The sequence below is a fragment of the Parasteatoda tepidariorum genome, chromosome 5 (assembly GCF_043381705.1).
Source record: "Parasteatoda tepidariorum isolate YZ-2023 chromosome 5, CAS_Ptep_4.0, whole genome shotgun sequence".
NCBI classification, from domain to species: Eukaryota; Metazoa; Arthropoda; class Arachnida; order Araneae; family Theridiidae; genus Parasteatoda; species Parasteatoda tepidariorum.
The window spans coordinates 76,585,346-76,603,317 of record NC_092208.1 but is presented as its reverse complement, the minus strand read 5'-3'; the positions used below and the strand labels follow the sequence as shown (position 1 = coordinate 76,603,317).

Below are 17,972 nucleotides of genomic sequence, written 5' to 3'. Positions count from 1 at the left end.
TAATTCGGTGCACATTATTTTATTAACGTTGAACGTTCTTAAACTTCATCATATCGGAGAAATGTTGCTGTTTTAAACAATTTTAATTGTCAGAAAAAGCGTTCTTTAATTTTTTTTCAAAAATGTTCTAATTTAAAAATACGAGTAACAAATAATACGAAACTTTATAAAAATGCCCTAAAATTTTAATCAAAAAAATATTTTGAAATATTTTCTTATGAGAGTTTCTTATTTTCTTATGAGATATTTTCTTATGATATATATTTTTTTCTTTATAAAAAATCATTTCAACTATAAAACAACTTGGACATTTAATTATGGAAAAATTTTTTAGACTTCCTCAATTAAACATTAAAGATAACTTTTTTACAAGAAATAAAATATTTGTGAAAGTTCCATGAAATGTTCTATTACTGGCGTTCTATCTTCGATTTAACTGCAAAGGTAGGTTAATAGAGTGAATGTTCACATGGGTAGTGTGGTAGATAATGATTCAGAAACCTGCGAATTTCCACACATGTCCGCGAATCCTTCCCTCAATTTCTCATTCTAGGCAGCCCACCCCTTAATGATTACGTAATCGTTGTTGGGGGCTCTGCACTTTCTCGTTATGACATCAAGCCCGTCTGCAGGTTCATTTGAGTCACCGGAAGCAGGATAAACAGATCGCACGCGGTCCCAAAAAGACGTCTTGTGACAAAAATGGATTATTCAGTTTCAGTTCTTTAAGTGTTTGGAACAAGACAGCTGTAGAATAAGATTTAAAAGTGTTATAATTTTTAACTAACAATCCTTCTATTGATGCGACAGGACTGTTATTCTAAATAAGAAAACGGTATTTTATATTATTTAAATTAAATATATTAATTATTATTATCGTGTATATTACAAATTATAATTTATAGTTTTATCATGCATGTTATCAATGCTTATTTACAGCTTTATCCTACATGTTATCAATAATTATTAATAGCTTTATCCTACATGTTATCAATGATTATTTATTTTATCATACATGTCATCAAGGATTATCTATAGTTTTATCATGCATGTTACATATGATTATTTATAGTTTTACCGTGCATGTTACGAATGATTATTTTTAGTTTTATCATACATCTCATCAATGATTATTTATAGTTTTATCATGCAAACTATCGATGACTAAATGTAATTTTTGTCGTGAATTTTACGTTTTTTGAGGCGATATGAAAAGTTGCTTCAGCCTGAAATTTGCTTTTAATTAGAATAATTATTATTTGTGACTATGAGTAATTTTTATCATTTAACAGAATTCCCAACTCATATTTTTAAAACTAGCATTTCAATGAACTATTTTCTAGAAATAGTGACATACAAGTTTCAAACATTTCAAAATCACTACCTGGAATATTGCGACCGTAAAATAGCAATATTTCAGAAATCAAGTCTAATCGTGTGAGTTTTAAATAATAATTTTTCCGAAATTATTTTCTGATGATATTTTGTTCATTTCCTGACTTTTAAGATAAATTTACCAAGTGACAGAATTAAATAGTGCATTGATTTTTATTTTTTTTATTTTTAAGATGTAGCTTTAAAAAAAATTTTGGCATTTCATAAAACTTTATATAAGTTAAGTTTTAAACAAAATAAATTTAAAGGCAAAATACTTTTTTTTTTTTGAAAAATAGGTCAGTTATGAAAAGTTGAAAATGTAACTTTTTCTAAAATTTATTTCACGTTAAATTGTGTGACAGATTTTGATTTAACGTTAAACTAATGAGCAAAACTTTTATATCTAACGGTGAAAAAAATTATACCATTATTAAAATTGAATAAAAAAAACTTTTTAACTATTCTTGTACAAAATTATTTTTAGAGAAACGTATTTTATGAGTAAGCGTAAAATATTTTTGATTTACTCCAATAGTTTATTAGACTCTCCGGAATAGGTAAACAGTGAATTGTTACTTAATTAAAATCTTCATTCGCTTTACAAATATACAAATTGGAAACAACAGTCAGCATTTTTCAAGCGTACAAAAATAGGGGCCAATTTTCAAGAATTGCCAAACGTGAATGAGATGAAACATAAGTGATTTGAAATATAAAACGTTAAGTTGCCAACGAAGTTGCAGCATCCTAGAGGGGAAAAAATCATAAATAGAACAAGAAAAACCACAGTGGCCGAAAGGGGCAAATTAGGGTAAAATGTATTTTCAAGCGCTATGAAGAGGTAGTGAGAATAAGAATTCACACGAATAATACCAGATTTCAGAGTACCAAGATAAACTGATACACAGCGTGACCCTAAAGTTTACTATGTATGCCTATGTGAAATAAAGTGTTCTGAGAAGCTTAAAATTAAGAAATAAGCGTTCTAAAATGCTTTAAAAATTCAAAGACGAAGATGAGGTAGAAATAATTTTATTAATAGGTTATATATTTTTAAATAATTAAATAGATTAATAATTATATATATTTTATATTAATGGAAATAAAATGTTTCCAAATCACACCTGACAAGTCTTGAAAATGGGCGTCTGTTTTGGAGCTCCTGAAACATTTTTACCACTATTTCCAATTTGTATATTTTAAAATCACATAAAGTTTTTAATCAAGTAATGTCTCACAGCTTCAGTTTCTTAAATTATTCATTTAATCAGCGAATTGCTTTCCAAATTAAATTATTAGTGGGTCTATATTTTTCAGATTGTGGCTATATTTTGTTATTAAACAATCTAATTTGTTCCAAATTAAAACTTTATATTTTTAACCTCTCCCCCAAGAAAAAATAAAGTTTCTTTTCAAAGAACAATATTACCTTATTAATTAAAAATAATTATACCTCTTTTTTTTCCCTTTCGAACGATTATTTTGTTGGCAAACTCTGTTAATTTTTAAGTCTTAATAAAATTTTGCGTACAATTCTCAAAATAATTGCCATGTAGTTAGAAGAGGTCGTAAGTTTCAACTTTAAAATTGATGATGCGAAGATATCTTTAAATGTTTCCCTAAAAGCGTGCTTAAATTTTTAACTCCTTTATTCCCATTTCCCTTAATATCCTTGAAAGTGGACTCATTCTAACTTTAAGGCAAGAAAAATATAGAAAATTACATTTTTTCGTGCTTAACACCATTATATGAATGTTTGAGCAATAAATATAGCAACTTTTTTCCGGTTTCGTAATTACGTTAGAATAACTACCTAGCGTAATATTTTTCAAAATTATTAAAGGTTGTTCAAACCTTCTTTTATTACCTTATAATTAGTTAATTTTGTTTGTTGTTTGTGAAACCAAATAGTAGCATAAAACTATAATTTTAACTTTGGAGCTAAGAAAAAATACGAATCTTTTTATTTATTTTTTGTTACAGTTTTTTTTAATTGTGTTTGCTTAAAGATTGATGATCGTCAATTTTCCAATACTTAACTGAAAATTCATATTTTAGTAGAAAATAGTGAATATGTTACCCTTGAAAGTAAATCAAAAAGTTGACACGATTCCATGATTTAATCATATTTTGAAGCATTATGGAAGTAGGAGTATTTATCACTACCCATTCAGATGAAGCAAAAAATGTTAACGCTGTTTCTCGAAGCTCTGACGCCAAGGAAAATAAAAATAGCCATAGTTTAAGTACCTTACACTTGAAGCATTGCAATGATTTTAAACTATATGCTATATAATCTTGCCGTGAAGAATTATCTGGGCTTTATTTAGTAAAATCTCGATCGATGTTAAAGGCGCGACTGGTGCGTTTGTTGTCTTAAAGCCATTTGCACCACATGTGGTCAGGTACTCGCAATAGATGAACCAGAATTATTATTTGAAAACATTAACTGATTGTAGGTTCTGCTGCCAGCTATGCTTAAAAATATAACTTTTTTATATGGTATACCGGTCAATAGCACAGAAACTTAAAAAACGCTAGTGTAAGGCATACCGGGAAATGTAAATCTGGCAATGGAGCTCAAACTTAATTTATCAACGTTGAATAATTAAGTAACTTTATTATTTATTCCTTTATCGCTCATCGTTCTGTTCGGTTATGTTCAGTTAGCGATGATTAGTTTGTTAACACTTGAGTTGAACTTTATTCTGATTTTCACTAAAAAAAAAATTTCTTTCCTCACATTAATACTTTTGAACTAAATTAAATTTTGTTATAATTTCACTGGCCATTTAATCACAAATCGAAGTTATTTGTTTTTCCTTTGCTGTTATATCAGTCAACCCTCACCATGCGCTGACGTTGAAATGGTGCCTGAAAAATCTAAATGCACCGTTGGTGCTATTAGCTATTGCGCAAAATTTTTCCTATGCAGTCGATTACTTGGCAAGATTTCTACTGAACAGTAAATTATATGGCAAAATTCCCCCTGAACAATTAATTATTCGACAAAAATTCCACAGAGAAAACATTAAATGGCAAAAAATTCTCCTGAACTATGGATTAGTTGAAATTTTTTTCTTTCCCGGAGTGTTATCCTTCACGTGATACATAAGAATCGAAAAGCGCATGATAAGTTTTTTAATGATGCTTTCTGTGGTTGTTGTTAGTCATCTTTTTGCTTTTACATTTGACTGAACGTTGAAGTGATGAAAACCCCTACTTCTTCTTTTTTCAAATGGGGAGGATGTCAAATCTGCAAAAACTCAAAATGTTTCAATTAATATTTTTTTGTCTAGTAGAGCAGGCATTTTTTATTCCAATATAGTTGTAGAACTCCCATTAACTTCCATCTTAGAACTGGGGTAAAAAATTCTTTGTCAAAATATTGCCAAAATAAAAACAAAAATATTAATTTACGCAAACTTTGTTTTTAGGGGTCATTATAGTTGGTTACAGCTAGACCGACGAGTGTTGGAACACGAATTTCCGAAGAAGTCTGCCCAGTCTACTCTAGTACTTTATTTCAGTATCAAGTAAGGTGTACTTCTCCTTTTCTCCCTTAAGCTAACCGTATCAAACAAATTTTTTTTAAAAATATAGAAACATACTTATTTAAAGTTGTTCACTATTGAAGAAGAAGGCATCGAAAATGCTAAAACTTGTTTAATTGGGTACTTGCAATTAATCACATGGCTGTGTATAATAATGTGGTAGTGAATGACGTGTTAACGTTGTAGCTTGGGCTTAATCTCACGCTGAATCAATTTTCGGAATAGATTTAATTGGATGCCTGCGAGTGACGTCACGTTTGTGTATCGAACCTGATTGGCTGACCAACGCTTGACGTCGCTGGCAAATATCCAATTGGTGGACGATTTTGAAGATGTTTCTAACAATCACCTTTTAATTCTTCTGTTTCCTTGGGCAATCAAACACGTTTTTAATCCTTTTTTTTCCTCAGATGATTTTTGTTAGATTTCAATTGCGTTTTTCGTTTTCGGGCTTGAATATTAATTTGTAAACCGTAATTTAGATTTTTTTTTTGTCTTTATTTTTGACAAAGATTCTTGAAATGCGTATGAAGGGTGTCGTTATAGAGCACTAATTTCATTTTGTTAAATTAAGTGTCTGTTTAAAATAGGTAAAACATATTCATGACACAGTATTTTTACGTCTAAATTTAAAGTTAACAAGAAAATTTTGAAGTTAATAAGAAATAATTATAGAGAAATAAAGCTTTCTTTCCAAAAAGAAAATTCGGCTTTTTTTACTTAGAAAATTCATCACTCACTCGATTCGATTCGAAACCATTTTAAGTTCGATAATGAAACACGAAATTAACGTGTAAAATTTTTATAACTGAATTTTTTTTATTGGTTCTTAAAATACTAGATAATCATAAAACTAAACAATAGATTTCATGAAATTAATTTTTAGTATAGCACGCACTTTTTTCCCACAGGTATTTTGTAGAAAGCATCACGCACCTACGTGACAGTGCGACCGTTGAAGCATTTTTCCTGCAAACCCAATCTCTAGTCTATAATGTAAGTTAGAGCATTTACCATTGTTTTATTAGATGTAGTTTAGTTAATGTTGCAATTATGTGATTTAAAGATCTATATGTTATAATATCCTGTATCCACTAGCCAGCTTAAGGCAAAGAAAGCTCTATTTTTAGCCTAGCGAGCTTAAATCAGTTTCCATTTACATATATTTGAGCTAGCTTTCACAAATATTATTATATACTTATATACTGTTGAAAATTACACTACCTTATAATAACCGGACAACAAGAACAACATCACTATGTGAAATAACCCTTATCGTTTTGAGCTTTCTTTTAAAAAATACAAAAACTACTTCGAAAATTGCTTGAACCTTTCAACGTTTTTAAGATATTTAAATCAATTTTTTTCTCCATTAGTTGCGAAATACGATTCACTACAAAATTATGAAAAAATATTTTAAATTTTTTCCATGCATGCGCAGTACAAAAGAACTACTTTAAATAGTCATATCTTGTGCATTTCTTTATATTTTTTTTTTAAATTTTGAAACAATAATTTTTGTAAATATTTTAAAATTGCTCCAAAACTTTTATTTAATTTTTCTGAATACTTTTAATATTTATAGCAAAAAAAAAAGAGTTTTTTTCTTTAAAAAAAATTCGCAGTTATTGAAAATAACAACCAAAGTAATTGATACAGGTTACAAACTTATTGTTTGATTTTTCGGCATAGGGTGTTCAAAAATACTATTTTTTTTTTCGTAATTTATTGTCGGTCTCTTAAAACTCTGAAAGCTTTAAACTTAATTGCAAAGTATGAAACGCATGAACTAAAAAGTTACAAAACAGTCCTTTATGTAATTTTTGAGAAATTCAAAAAAATATTTTTAAAAAAATGACCGTGTCTCTTCCATTATTGTAGAGTAGTATATTGAGTAGAATTTGCATCAACCAGTCACCTGTGGTATCTGAACCTGGGTCACCTCATTGGGTCGCGAACACTTTATCTCCATAGCCACTGCGACTCTAATTAAATTCTGAATCACTGATAGTTTCCTTTTTCAATATTTCAGGGTTTCATTGAAGTAAACTCTGACAAAGCCTTTCAATTAGCCGCTCTAGTCCTCCAAGTTACTCATGGATCATTTACAAAGTAACGATTTTCATTTTTCAATTTATTTTAAACTATTTTTTATTTCTTGATATGTCACAAAGAATGTGATCCCAAACTACATACTATAATATTATTATTAATTAAATAAAAATTTCAATAAGACTTAAATTTAAGGGGAAACTTAAACTTAACGAAACTTAAACTTAAGGGGAAAACCAAAGTATTTGTCTAACAAAAAGTTTTGTTATTGTAAAGGAATTGTAGAGCATGAGTGACAGTAAGTCACACTTCTTCCAAAGCATCTGCATAATTTGAAATTGTAGTTTATCATTCTATTTCTTTAAGCCTTTCAATTTATTGGGATGTCTTATTCTAATATACATACGTCAATATATTTTTATCATTCATAAGAGTTTTAGTTTATATTTTCAGGTTTTTGCTTCCGTAAATGCATATGAAATTGTATGGAAATTAAGTGGACTGATTTGAAGATTAAGAGTTATAATTTAAAGATTAACATAATTAATTCTAATAATTATAAGATTTTTAGTTTAATATTTAACTCATTATGACCCAAATTTCAACCGAAATGTTAATCTACATTTTATATATATTAGGTTGTTGCTTTCAAAATGTTTTAAAAATAAACAAGCACAGATGCATGTTATTAAACTACGACAAGTTGGCAGATAGTCTAAGAGTTCACTCTTTCATTGGTGGTTACAGTTAAGTCGCGTGAAATCTATATATAAGCGCATTTCTTTAGGCGAGAAACTAGCATGATATTCTGATTCCTTGGCTCTGAAGGATTCTTGAATAAGTTAGATTTTTATTCATTTGTTTTCCACAATACACCAAATAAGAAGTCAATAATCACTTTCGCTCGAATTCCCGCTTCTCTTCGACATTCTTTATTGCATAGCTGGAATAAACTTTCTCAGTGAGCTTAACTCTCACTTTGCACACGCCAACTTGTAGTGGTTGAATAATATTAAACTCCCTTCTTCTGTGTGTTTGTTTCGGTTCTTAAACGGATTTTTTCTCTTTCAATAGTGATGATGTAGCTAAACAACAGTTGAAAAAATTACCTGTTCTACCAACAAGTGCTTTACGTGACCACCCCTCTTTGCCTGTTTGGTAAGTATTATTGTTATTGGGCCAATTTATTTGAATAATAATAATTTAATAACATAATCATATCCGTGACGGGTATATATTTTACATCAAATCATTTGTCACGTTATAAACTTTAAAAAAAATTATTTTTGAAATATTAATCCTTAATGGATTTGTTTATCTTTATAATCACGAAAGAATTTTATGGCTAACAAATACATCCCGAAAATGGCCAACAATTTGAAAAATCATTTAAAGAAAAAGAAAGATGATACACGGTTGACTGCGGTACATAGAATGCTAAGGAAAAAAAAGATTTAATTCTCCTCAAGTTCGAAAATTGTTTATAAAACTTGTAAACAGATATTGCTGCGACTAGGATGAATCTAAAGAATAGTTTTTTTTTTAGTTGGAATGGAGTTTTGTCATGCCGCAAAAAATTGTTTTATAGATTTCCAAACACCAGCGCTGCGAGTTGACAAACTTTGTAACTAATTTCGAAACGAGGTGAGAAGAAAATCTCGTTTTCTTAGCAGAACGCAGTAAAATATAAACTTCGGTCTATTTCCTTTTTAAAATCGTCGGTCAGTTTTGAGATATCTGGTAGGAAGGTCAGCATAATAGGATATCTGTTAAAGATAGCCATCAAAATAACTGCGAACTTTATTATTTTGGTCAAGTACACAATTTTTCTTTTGCAGAGGGCTTAAAAGCGGAATTTCATCAGAACAATTAGAATTTGCAACTTTTCTGTTAATTCAATTTCTTTATATTTAATGCGTTTGAAACAACCTTGTTTCAATTTAAAATATTGATTTTTATTTGTCTTGTTTAAAATTCTCATTTCAGCGAAGAAAGAGTTTTAGAGCAGTATAAATCAATACAAGGCCAATCTAGAGGTTCAGCAATAGTAAAGTAACTATCAAAGTTTTATACTACAAAGCAACCATGATTGTTTCAAGAATTATTAACTACATTTCTTTGTTTTTTTCAGTTATATGCGAATAGTTGAATCTCTTCCCACATATGGCGTGCATTATTATGAAGTAAAGGTAATTTTGAGTTTTAATTAGACTTTTTTAAAATTAAACAAATTTTATAACAAAGCAATTTCATTTACGTTACCCTTCAGAAATTTAAAAATATTTCAATAAATGCGATGCTGTTAAGTTAAAGCGAGAATTTCAATAATGATTAAAAAAAATAAATCGTAAACTAAATTTATACTTATTTTAATAGAGCTGAGCTTAAGTAATGATACTGTTATAGAAGTTCAGATCATATACATGAATAAGTTACTTAATAGCATATTTATTAAAATTAATTAATTAATATATATAATTAATATTATAAAATTAATACTAATTAATAATTTTATTAAATAATTGTTAATATTTAATAAAATCAAATAGTTATTTAATAAAACATAAAATAGTTATTTAACCTTGTTATTTAAAAAAGAATGTTCACAGTTATGACCACCATTTCCATAGACTAAAACTAGGATTAAACACAGGTGTGTTAAATATGTAATAATACAAATGACTAAACAGACAATTCATTGTCTGTTTAATTATTTATTGATTATGAAACAAATATTTAAAAAAAATCCTTGTTACACAGTTACACACAGCTTATTTAACTATTGCATTTTTATAAATCTTACCGCATATTTTAAAAATCTCGATTTTTGCATGTGAGTAAAGAACAGTGTTGATTTATTATTCTATTTTAGGACAAGGCTGGAATTCCTTGGTGGCTCGGCATTAGTTATAAAGGGATATGCCAATACGATTATTCAGACCGTAAAGTTCCTAGAAAAGTAAGTTTGAAACAACAATTTTAATATTATATATCTTTGTTTTTAAGCGTCTAGTATTTTCTATTTTTAAACTGTCAAAGGGATTTAAATGATATCATATATATTATAATTTGAAGTATTTGCTGTAAACTTCAAAACAGAAGTAGCTAGCTCTAATTCATTTCTATGCATTTGGCTATCTCAGTATTTATCTAATCTTTATAGCAAAAAAAGAAAAGAAAGTGGATTTGATAGTGTAATATATGCTCTATTCATCTGGTACAATGAATAAAATTGGGAATTCTTATCATCTTAAAAAAGTAAATAGTAAAATACAACTGCTTTTTTTGACAGCAAGCCCTTTAAATGTGTACAATACAACGGGTACAGCATGATTTCTTAAATAACTTATTGCATCAATACTTTAATTGTTGAAATTTGTTTATTTTAGTTGTTTCTATGGAAGCAGTTAGAAAACCTGTACTTCAGAGACAGAAAATTTTCTATAGAAGTATATGATCCAAAAAGGTGATTATTTGTTTCAATGTCCTCAACACATACATGTAGTCTCCTATTCATTATTGTAACATCTAAATATCCTATTAATTCTATGTAACCTCTAAATATCTCTTATTAATTATTGTTACCTCTAAATATCTATTAATTATTGTTACCTCTAAATATCTCTTATTAATTATTGTAACCTCTAAATATCTCTTATTGATTATTGTAACCTCTAAATATCTCTTATTGATTATTGTAACCTCTTAATATCTCTTATTAATTATTCCTAGTAGGTTGGCTGCTTCTAGAAAGACATTCGGATCTGGGAACATTTGCGTGTATGTATGGTTTGCCAGTAGTCCTTCTCTTACCAAATGCATTTGGTCAATGGCCATATCCCAACACCAGTTTTATTTAGACAGGAAGCACAACAAAGTAATTTTCATTTATTTATTTTAAATAAAATTAAAAAAAGCGTTGAAACAAGTAGATTGTAAAGATAAAATAATTGGCTCTTGCAAGTGGAAGCCGTAAAAATATACACCAATTTTTTTTCCATTCTTGCAGTGAATTACAATTTGCATCTGAATACAGTTATTTTCAGTTTATTGAATTCATATTTTATAAATTAAAAAATAGTTTACATTTAATTTTTGCTTCAAACTATAAAATATTTATTTTAACACTATTTCATATTAAGACATGAGCTTTCTTCAAGGAATTGATATAATTATTGAAATATTTACTTCACATTTCATGAGACAAGGTATTACATAGTAAGGAGGTCTTAACAATGCTTTAGCTGCCATCAAAATGCTTAAACTTCAATGCAAATCAATGCTTGAACTTTATTTGTAACTAATTATTTGTATTTATAAAGGTGATGAAACAAGCAATGGTAAAATAATTAGCTCAAGCAAAATGAAGGTTGCCACAAAAATATGCACCAATTTTTCTGTTTTTTTTTTTTTTCAATTCGTGAGATGAATTGCCCTTTAGAGTTTGCATATCTTTTTGAATAAATCTTTTATAAATTAAAAATATTTACAATTTTATTATTGTTTTTGATTATGAAATGTTTATTTTAACATAATTTTACAGGGCCCGTGCTAAGGATTTTAAATTAGTAGCCAGTAAATTAACCCAATATCAAAAGTATTCGCCAAATACAAATCTTAAAAAAATTTTATGAATAATTTTTTCCCATTGAAAATTATTTTAAGGTAGTTTATTTCAGGCTTATATTATTTGGACCCAATTCTGATTGGTTATGCAGCGCATCTACTGAAAATTACTCTAATCGAATAAAAAATACTGATTTGTTTAGAAAAATTCATTTGGACGTAATTTTGAGGATCGTGTTAAATATATTTTTTCCTTTCCAGTGGAAAAAACTCATTTATCAAAACACTATTTTTCAGTAATTTACGATTTTATCGCATTTGGCGATGTGGCGAATGCTTAGCGCGGGCTCTGATTTATTAACACGACTTTTCGTCACAGAATTGATATAATTTCGCAAATATTTAATTCATACTTTAAGTTATTACATAGTATATTTGGGTTAACAATGCGGCAGCTGCTAGTAAAATGTTTAAATTTCAATGTAAAACAACAATTGAACTTTGCATTTGTAAATTATGAAACAAAAGGAAAAACGTTCTTTTTAAAAGAGTAATAGGGCACTATTCATTTTGGTTTAATGTATTAGTTATAAGCAATGAAGCTTCATTAACAGTAAGTTGTAAAACTTTCATATTGTATTCGTTGATATATTTTTTCTTTAAAATCTTCTTAAATTGCAAAAAAAGTTGCTAATTTTCGTCTCCTATCTAAGGCCCTTTTAGATTTTGGTATTTTTCTGCAGTAGGGGCACTACAACATTGCAACAGAGTGGTAATAATTAGTACACATTTTCAAAAATCTTTGTAAAAATGAATAAAAAAGTATGCAGATTAGAGATTAAAAATTAATATTTATGTAAGAAACTAAAATTCTATCGAATTGCAGCAAATGTAAAATGATCCCAAATCAGTATTTTTGAAGAAATCTGTTCACTTTATTAGTTACTTTGTTTTAAATATTCCTATAAATTACCCAGAGTTTTTTTTTTTGTGTGTGAAGATTTTAAATATTTTTTTTCTTTTGTTCTGATACTACTCAATTATTATTCTCCATTTTGATAATGTTTCTGTCAATTTAACATTTAAATATTATTAATATGACATACAAATTAGTAAATTGAGACCATTACAGAATACTGATCTCCTTTCAATTACAACTTTTAAATATTGAAAATTTTTATTGATTTCAGAGTTCTGCATCCCCATCTCGCAACTTTAGTGATATTGCAGATGAGCTTTCCCATGGTTCCTATTCCACTGAAACTTCTTCTCTAGGTAGAAGTGTCAGTTCTCTGAGTCTTCCAGCACTCAAATTAGACAGTGAGTACATTTAACTCAAGAATTTTTGTTTGACATATTTGATATAACATATGAAACATGTATAATAAAATACTAGTATAAAATACTTTTGAATAAAATTTAACATATTTGTCTCAGCGTTCTCAATATTTTTATTTAAATATGTTTACTCAACCTTAGATTGGTTTGAAACTCCATGGTTCATAAACAATTTTATATATAATCCTTTATAAAATTAAAGAATGCCAGATTTCAAACTTATTAATTTTTTCAAAAAACTTTATATAGAAATAGATAAAAATTTATTGGAACATTTGACCTTAGCAATTTTATTCATAATCCTTTATATATAAAGGATTATATATAAAAAAGTAATTGATAAGCAATTTTATATAAAGCAATTTTATATATTGCTTTATATAAAATTATATAATATAATTTTATATAAAGCAATTTTATATATAATCATTTATATATAAAGGATTATATATAATAAGTAATTAATAAGCAATTTTATATAAAGCAATTAAGCTCAAACAATTTTATATATAATCCTTTATAAAATTAAAGAATGCTAGATTTCAAACTTGTTAATTTTTTCAAAAAACTTTATTTAGAATGAGATAAAAATTTATTTTAACTTTTGACTTTGTTAATCCAACCAATATTTTTTAGCATTAAACTAAAACAATTTGTTTCAGGTGATTCGTGTGATGAAACATTAGACACTGTTGAAATGTTTGTAGCTCTGAAGGCTCGCAAAGAGGCACTCGAAGAAGCTCTTCGCAGAAAATGTGAAGAGCTTAAAAGGCTTTGTCTCAATGAAGGAGTAAGTATCATGTTTAGCTGAATTAGCTTTAAATTTTATTACATTTTTTAATTAGAAATGACGTTTTATATTGCAATTTTTTTTGGAAATGTTATTTTGTTGAACAATTTAAAATAATATGAATAACACTTTATATCGGTTTTGAATGTGATGAATAACTCACCTCAACTAAATATGCTCTGTAATTCTTAAACTCTAGAATTAGCTCCAAATTTTATTCAATTTATTTACAAAGCAATGACACTTTGTTTACATGTTTCTTTAATGGTTTTCTGGAAACGCTATTTTGTTGAACAATTTAAACTTATATGGAAACGGCTTTACATTGGTTTTGCATGTAACAAAGAACTCACCTCAACTTAATATGAAGTAGGTTCAATAATTGCACTTATACTAAGTATATCACTACATAGCTATCATTAAATTTTACAAAAAGTTTCCTGGAATTCGTTTGTGTCTAATAAATTTACAAACTATTTTTGAGACTCATACTCATTGCGATGAATTCTTTAACAACTAAACTCTTTAAGATATTTCCCTCTTCAATTACATGATAAAGCATTTTCAGAAAATTCCTGGTCAGCAAGCGGGTGGGTGACCACTTTGATCAGCCTGCATAGAGACCGAGGGTGCAGGGTTTTGGTCTTCGTTAAACTGTTCTACCGTAAAGTGCTCGACTTTGCACGCAGGTCGTCGGGCTACCAAAGCAAGGGAGCCATCCCCTCTGCAGAGGATCAAAATTGCAATGGCATGTCTTCGGATCGTCCACAAGGATGTTTCCCAGACCGTCGCCAATAACCCTTTGTGCAGCTCTAGTGCAAAATAAATAAAGTATCTACCTACCATCAGAAAATTTTGAGTATTCATATTCAGCATTTCAAAACCTACATTTTACAGCAATGTTCTTTGAAATTTTTACCAAAGATTTTAGTCATTAGTGTTTGAACTCTTTCATTTTCATTAATGTGGAAAGTTCCAATTTTAAGCTTAATTCTTTTCCAGAAAGCTCACACATTATTAGATAGGGAAACAGTGGATCCCAATAAATTAAACCAATATGTGAGTCAATTTGAAAAATCTAATAGAGGGCAAAAAAACGTCGAAGACTACTTTACATAAGAATCTCACATTGTCTTATAGGTTTTGGGGGAGGGGCAGAGGGACACAATACAAATCTGAAATAAGTTAGGTAGACTTAAGTGTTGATAAATAAAGTACTGATAATTAAGCGTTGATAATTAAGTTGTTGATAATTAAAGTTTTATGTAGGTTATCCTCTGCAGAATAATTAAGTGTTCATAAATAAAGTTTTATGTAGGTAAATGAGTTTGCATAACTTTTTGACGACTAACAAAAATGGTGTTATTTTTGTACCATAGGAACTAACAGGTGCACTTCCACCAGAGATGCCTTTAAGCCCTGGGGAACAAATACCCATCATAAAAAGAAAAACTGGTACAAACATTAAAGAAAAATCTTTCTGGAAGAAGAAGAGTAAAGATGTAAGTATTCTTTATATTATGTCTGGATGCATACCAAGGATGGTGACTGTGCAAATGTCTTTCCTCCCAAAGGGGATAATTGGCAAGGGTAAAGCAAGCAAGCAAGCAAGAAAGATAAACCTAGGTTTAGCCTGTTTAAAGCAGGATTTCCAATCCTAGTGGGTTTAAGTTTAAAGTTACAAAAAAAAAAAAATCAGGACAGAATAAGAACATTTGTTGAAACAGTATACATATAGTAGACTACTTTTAAAAAAAGCAAACAATATACTAAAAAAAGTTATTTGCTCAACTCACGTGCAGTAAAAACAAATTTTATTGCAAAAGAATGATAAAATATAATTTTTTTTAAAGTTCAGTCACTTTGATTAGAACAAGAAAGGTTAACAGTTGCCAGTATAATTTTATCAATACCTAATAACTTATAATAACTTCAATTTGATGCATAGAAAATTATTACACTACTGTTGCATTAAAAAATAGTCTCACTTAGATAATATTCTTTCCTACAAATATATAGTTAAAATTAGCAATAGAGTTAAAGATTTCTTTAATAAAATAATTTTTATTGCTGAAAGGAATTAATAATTTTTAAAAATCAGATGAAAGACTTGAATGAATAACTGTGAAACTACAAAAGTTCACCCCATATAATTTGTTACTGTATTTGCTTAGAATAAGAAATAAACGTATGACGTCTGAATTGATCATCATGAAAATTCGATAATTGAGTTCCTTTTTTATAGAATGACTGAATTCCCAAAAAGGTTTAAACAATAAATTTTGTTTGTAGGGCAATATGCATGAACTCAATGTATAATTAGCAGACTGCTCCTGTTAAATTAAAACTATCAAATTTTGGGACTTCTACTAGTATCATTAATAAAAATAAAAAGATGTTGGATCTAAAAATCCAAACTTCACGATTCTTTAAATCTAATTTTTAAAAATACACAGTTGTATTCTTAGAAAATAGTATGTTCTGAACACACACGAAAATCAGGATAAGAAACTAATAATCAGGATAAATGAGGACAAAATTTTTATCAGAAAAATCAGAACTATAAACTCTGCATAATATGTTCAATAGCGATATTTAGTTACATAATGCATAAATAACTTGCTCGGGATAGTACTTATAGGTTTTCATAGTTCTCCCTAGCAATAAAAAAGGGCGGGGTGCTTCCTCTCAGAAAAGGGCACATCGAGCTTTGAAAGGGCACTTACTTAACACCGTAAAAATTTATCAAAATGGTTAATATGTCATAAACAATTTTTACATTATCTTCTTATATTATGCTATGGATATATTTCACAAAGTTATTCTTGCTCATTACCAAAATAACAGAAAACCTTGAAGCTTTTGAAAAATAATTTAGTGCTAAAAGACAATCTCTGTGCATAATTTTTTCGTAAAAAAAATAGAAAAACAAACAAACTATTAAATGATAAACAACTTGAAAGCTTTTTTCTATCAATTTAAACTGAAAATTATGAGCAAATAAATGTTTGAAGATACATTTGTTTTATTTAAAAATGTTAACATTTAAAATCACTTAAAAAATTACTAATATACCCCTCCAAAAAAAAAGAAACTTTAATCGTAATGAAGTAAATATTTGTAATAATAATCAGAATTAAACCTATAAAACATAGATAATTTTACCAGTGTGTAACTAGTATTTAATCAGTTAATTAATTTATTCTAAATGGAAATGTGAATAAAAAGGTTGTGTTTCTAAGGGATAATGGCTTATTTCTACAAAAAAGACAAAGAGGGTTCATTTATAGAGATCAAACCCACCCTTCTAAAAACACTTAATGAGAACTTTGATTCTTGTTTGATGAATTCATAAGACAAATGAAGTGGATATTGCTTAGTATTTTTTAATATTAAATTTATTACTCAGTATTCTCTACTCTGATGTTTTTTTTTGAGGTTAAGGGTCATTGTCTGAATAATTGTATAGAATGTAGATAATGGCTTCAAACTTTAACTGATGAGGATTTATTATCCTAAACTTCAACTGGTTATACCTAGGTTTATTTTTCATTCTTGATTTATGTGTAATATATGCAATAAGTCTAATTACGCACATTTATTTGGTAAATAAATATAAAATTTCAGCATAGCATTAAATCGGATTTTATAAATATTTGGTTGCTATATATTTGATATTTAAATTACTCAGTGTTGTTTAAAAAGCATATATATATATGTATAAAAATTTTGTCACCCATACTATCTAATAATAAATAATTCTTCTATATATCCTCTTCTTAATTGAACTGTTAAATTAGGTAAAATACCCAAACCCTTAACTCAAATTCAGTACCTAAACCCTAAAAAATACATGTAACCCTTTAATGAGTATATCTGATCTTTTTTAGAAAGTGATATTAATTTAATGATTTTTTTAAAATTAAAAATGCATTTTTTAGCTTTATTTATAATTTTTTTTCTTAAATCCACATTATTTTTAAATTTGGAGCAGCATGTCCACCTTTTCTCCTAGTGTCATTAAACGTGACATTCAAATCATTATTTTTAAATCATGTAGTCATTTCAATTCTATAACACACTCTATACATACCAACTCATTTTTATTTCGTCTTGCATATTTTAGGAAGAGGAACTAGCTCGTTTAGAACTTGAATATGAAATTCAAAATAAAATTGTAGCTGCAGCAAGCAAACTTCTCAATGACAGCTCATTGAAGAAAAATATCCGCAGACAGAGGAAGCTGTCTCATCAAAAAGCAGTTGCAAAGGTGAAGAAACATTTTTTTTTTTTGG

General features: G+C 28.0%; 1 protein-coding gene across 14 annotated transcripts in view; it reads left to right on the top strand.

The window, feature by feature from the left end:
- The window catches only part of LOC107451338 (FERM domain-containing protein 4A), a 135,830-nt gene that overhangs the window by 106,820 nt on the left and 11,038 nt on the right, over positions 1–17,972 (top strand). For 8 of the 14 annotated variants that reach the window (XM_043051979.2, XM_043051975.2, XM_043051980.2 and 5 more), the window contains exons 4-16: positions 4,815–4,913; positions 5,843–5,927; positions 6,964–7,043; positions 8,058–8,141; positions 8,970–9,035; positions 9,115–9,172; positions 9,856–9,942; positions 10,373–10,449; positions 10,716–10,860; positions 12,740–12,869; positions 13,550–13,677; positions 15,057–15,179; positions 17,804–17,947. In XM_043051979.2, the coding sequence (XP_042907913.1) occupies positions 4,815–4,913; positions 5,843–5,927; positions 6,964–7,043; positions 8,058–8,141; positions 8,970–9,035; positions 9,115–9,172; positions 9,856–9,942; positions 10,373–10,449; positions 10,716–10,860; positions 12,740–12,869; positions 13,550–13,677; positions 15,057–15,179; positions 17,804–17,947 (1,306 nt within the window). The remainder of the gene's footprint in view (positions 1–4,814; positions 4,914–5,842; positions 5,928–6,963; positions 7,044–8,057; positions 8,142–8,969; positions 9,036–9,114; positions 9,173–9,855; positions 9,943–10,372; positions 10,450–10,715; positions 10,861–12,739; positions 12,870–13,549; positions 13,678–15,056; positions 15,180–17,803; positions 17,948–17,972) is intronic. The other 6 variants (XM_071180635.1, XM_043051976.2, XM_071180636.1 and 3 more) reach the window with 1 other exon arrangement.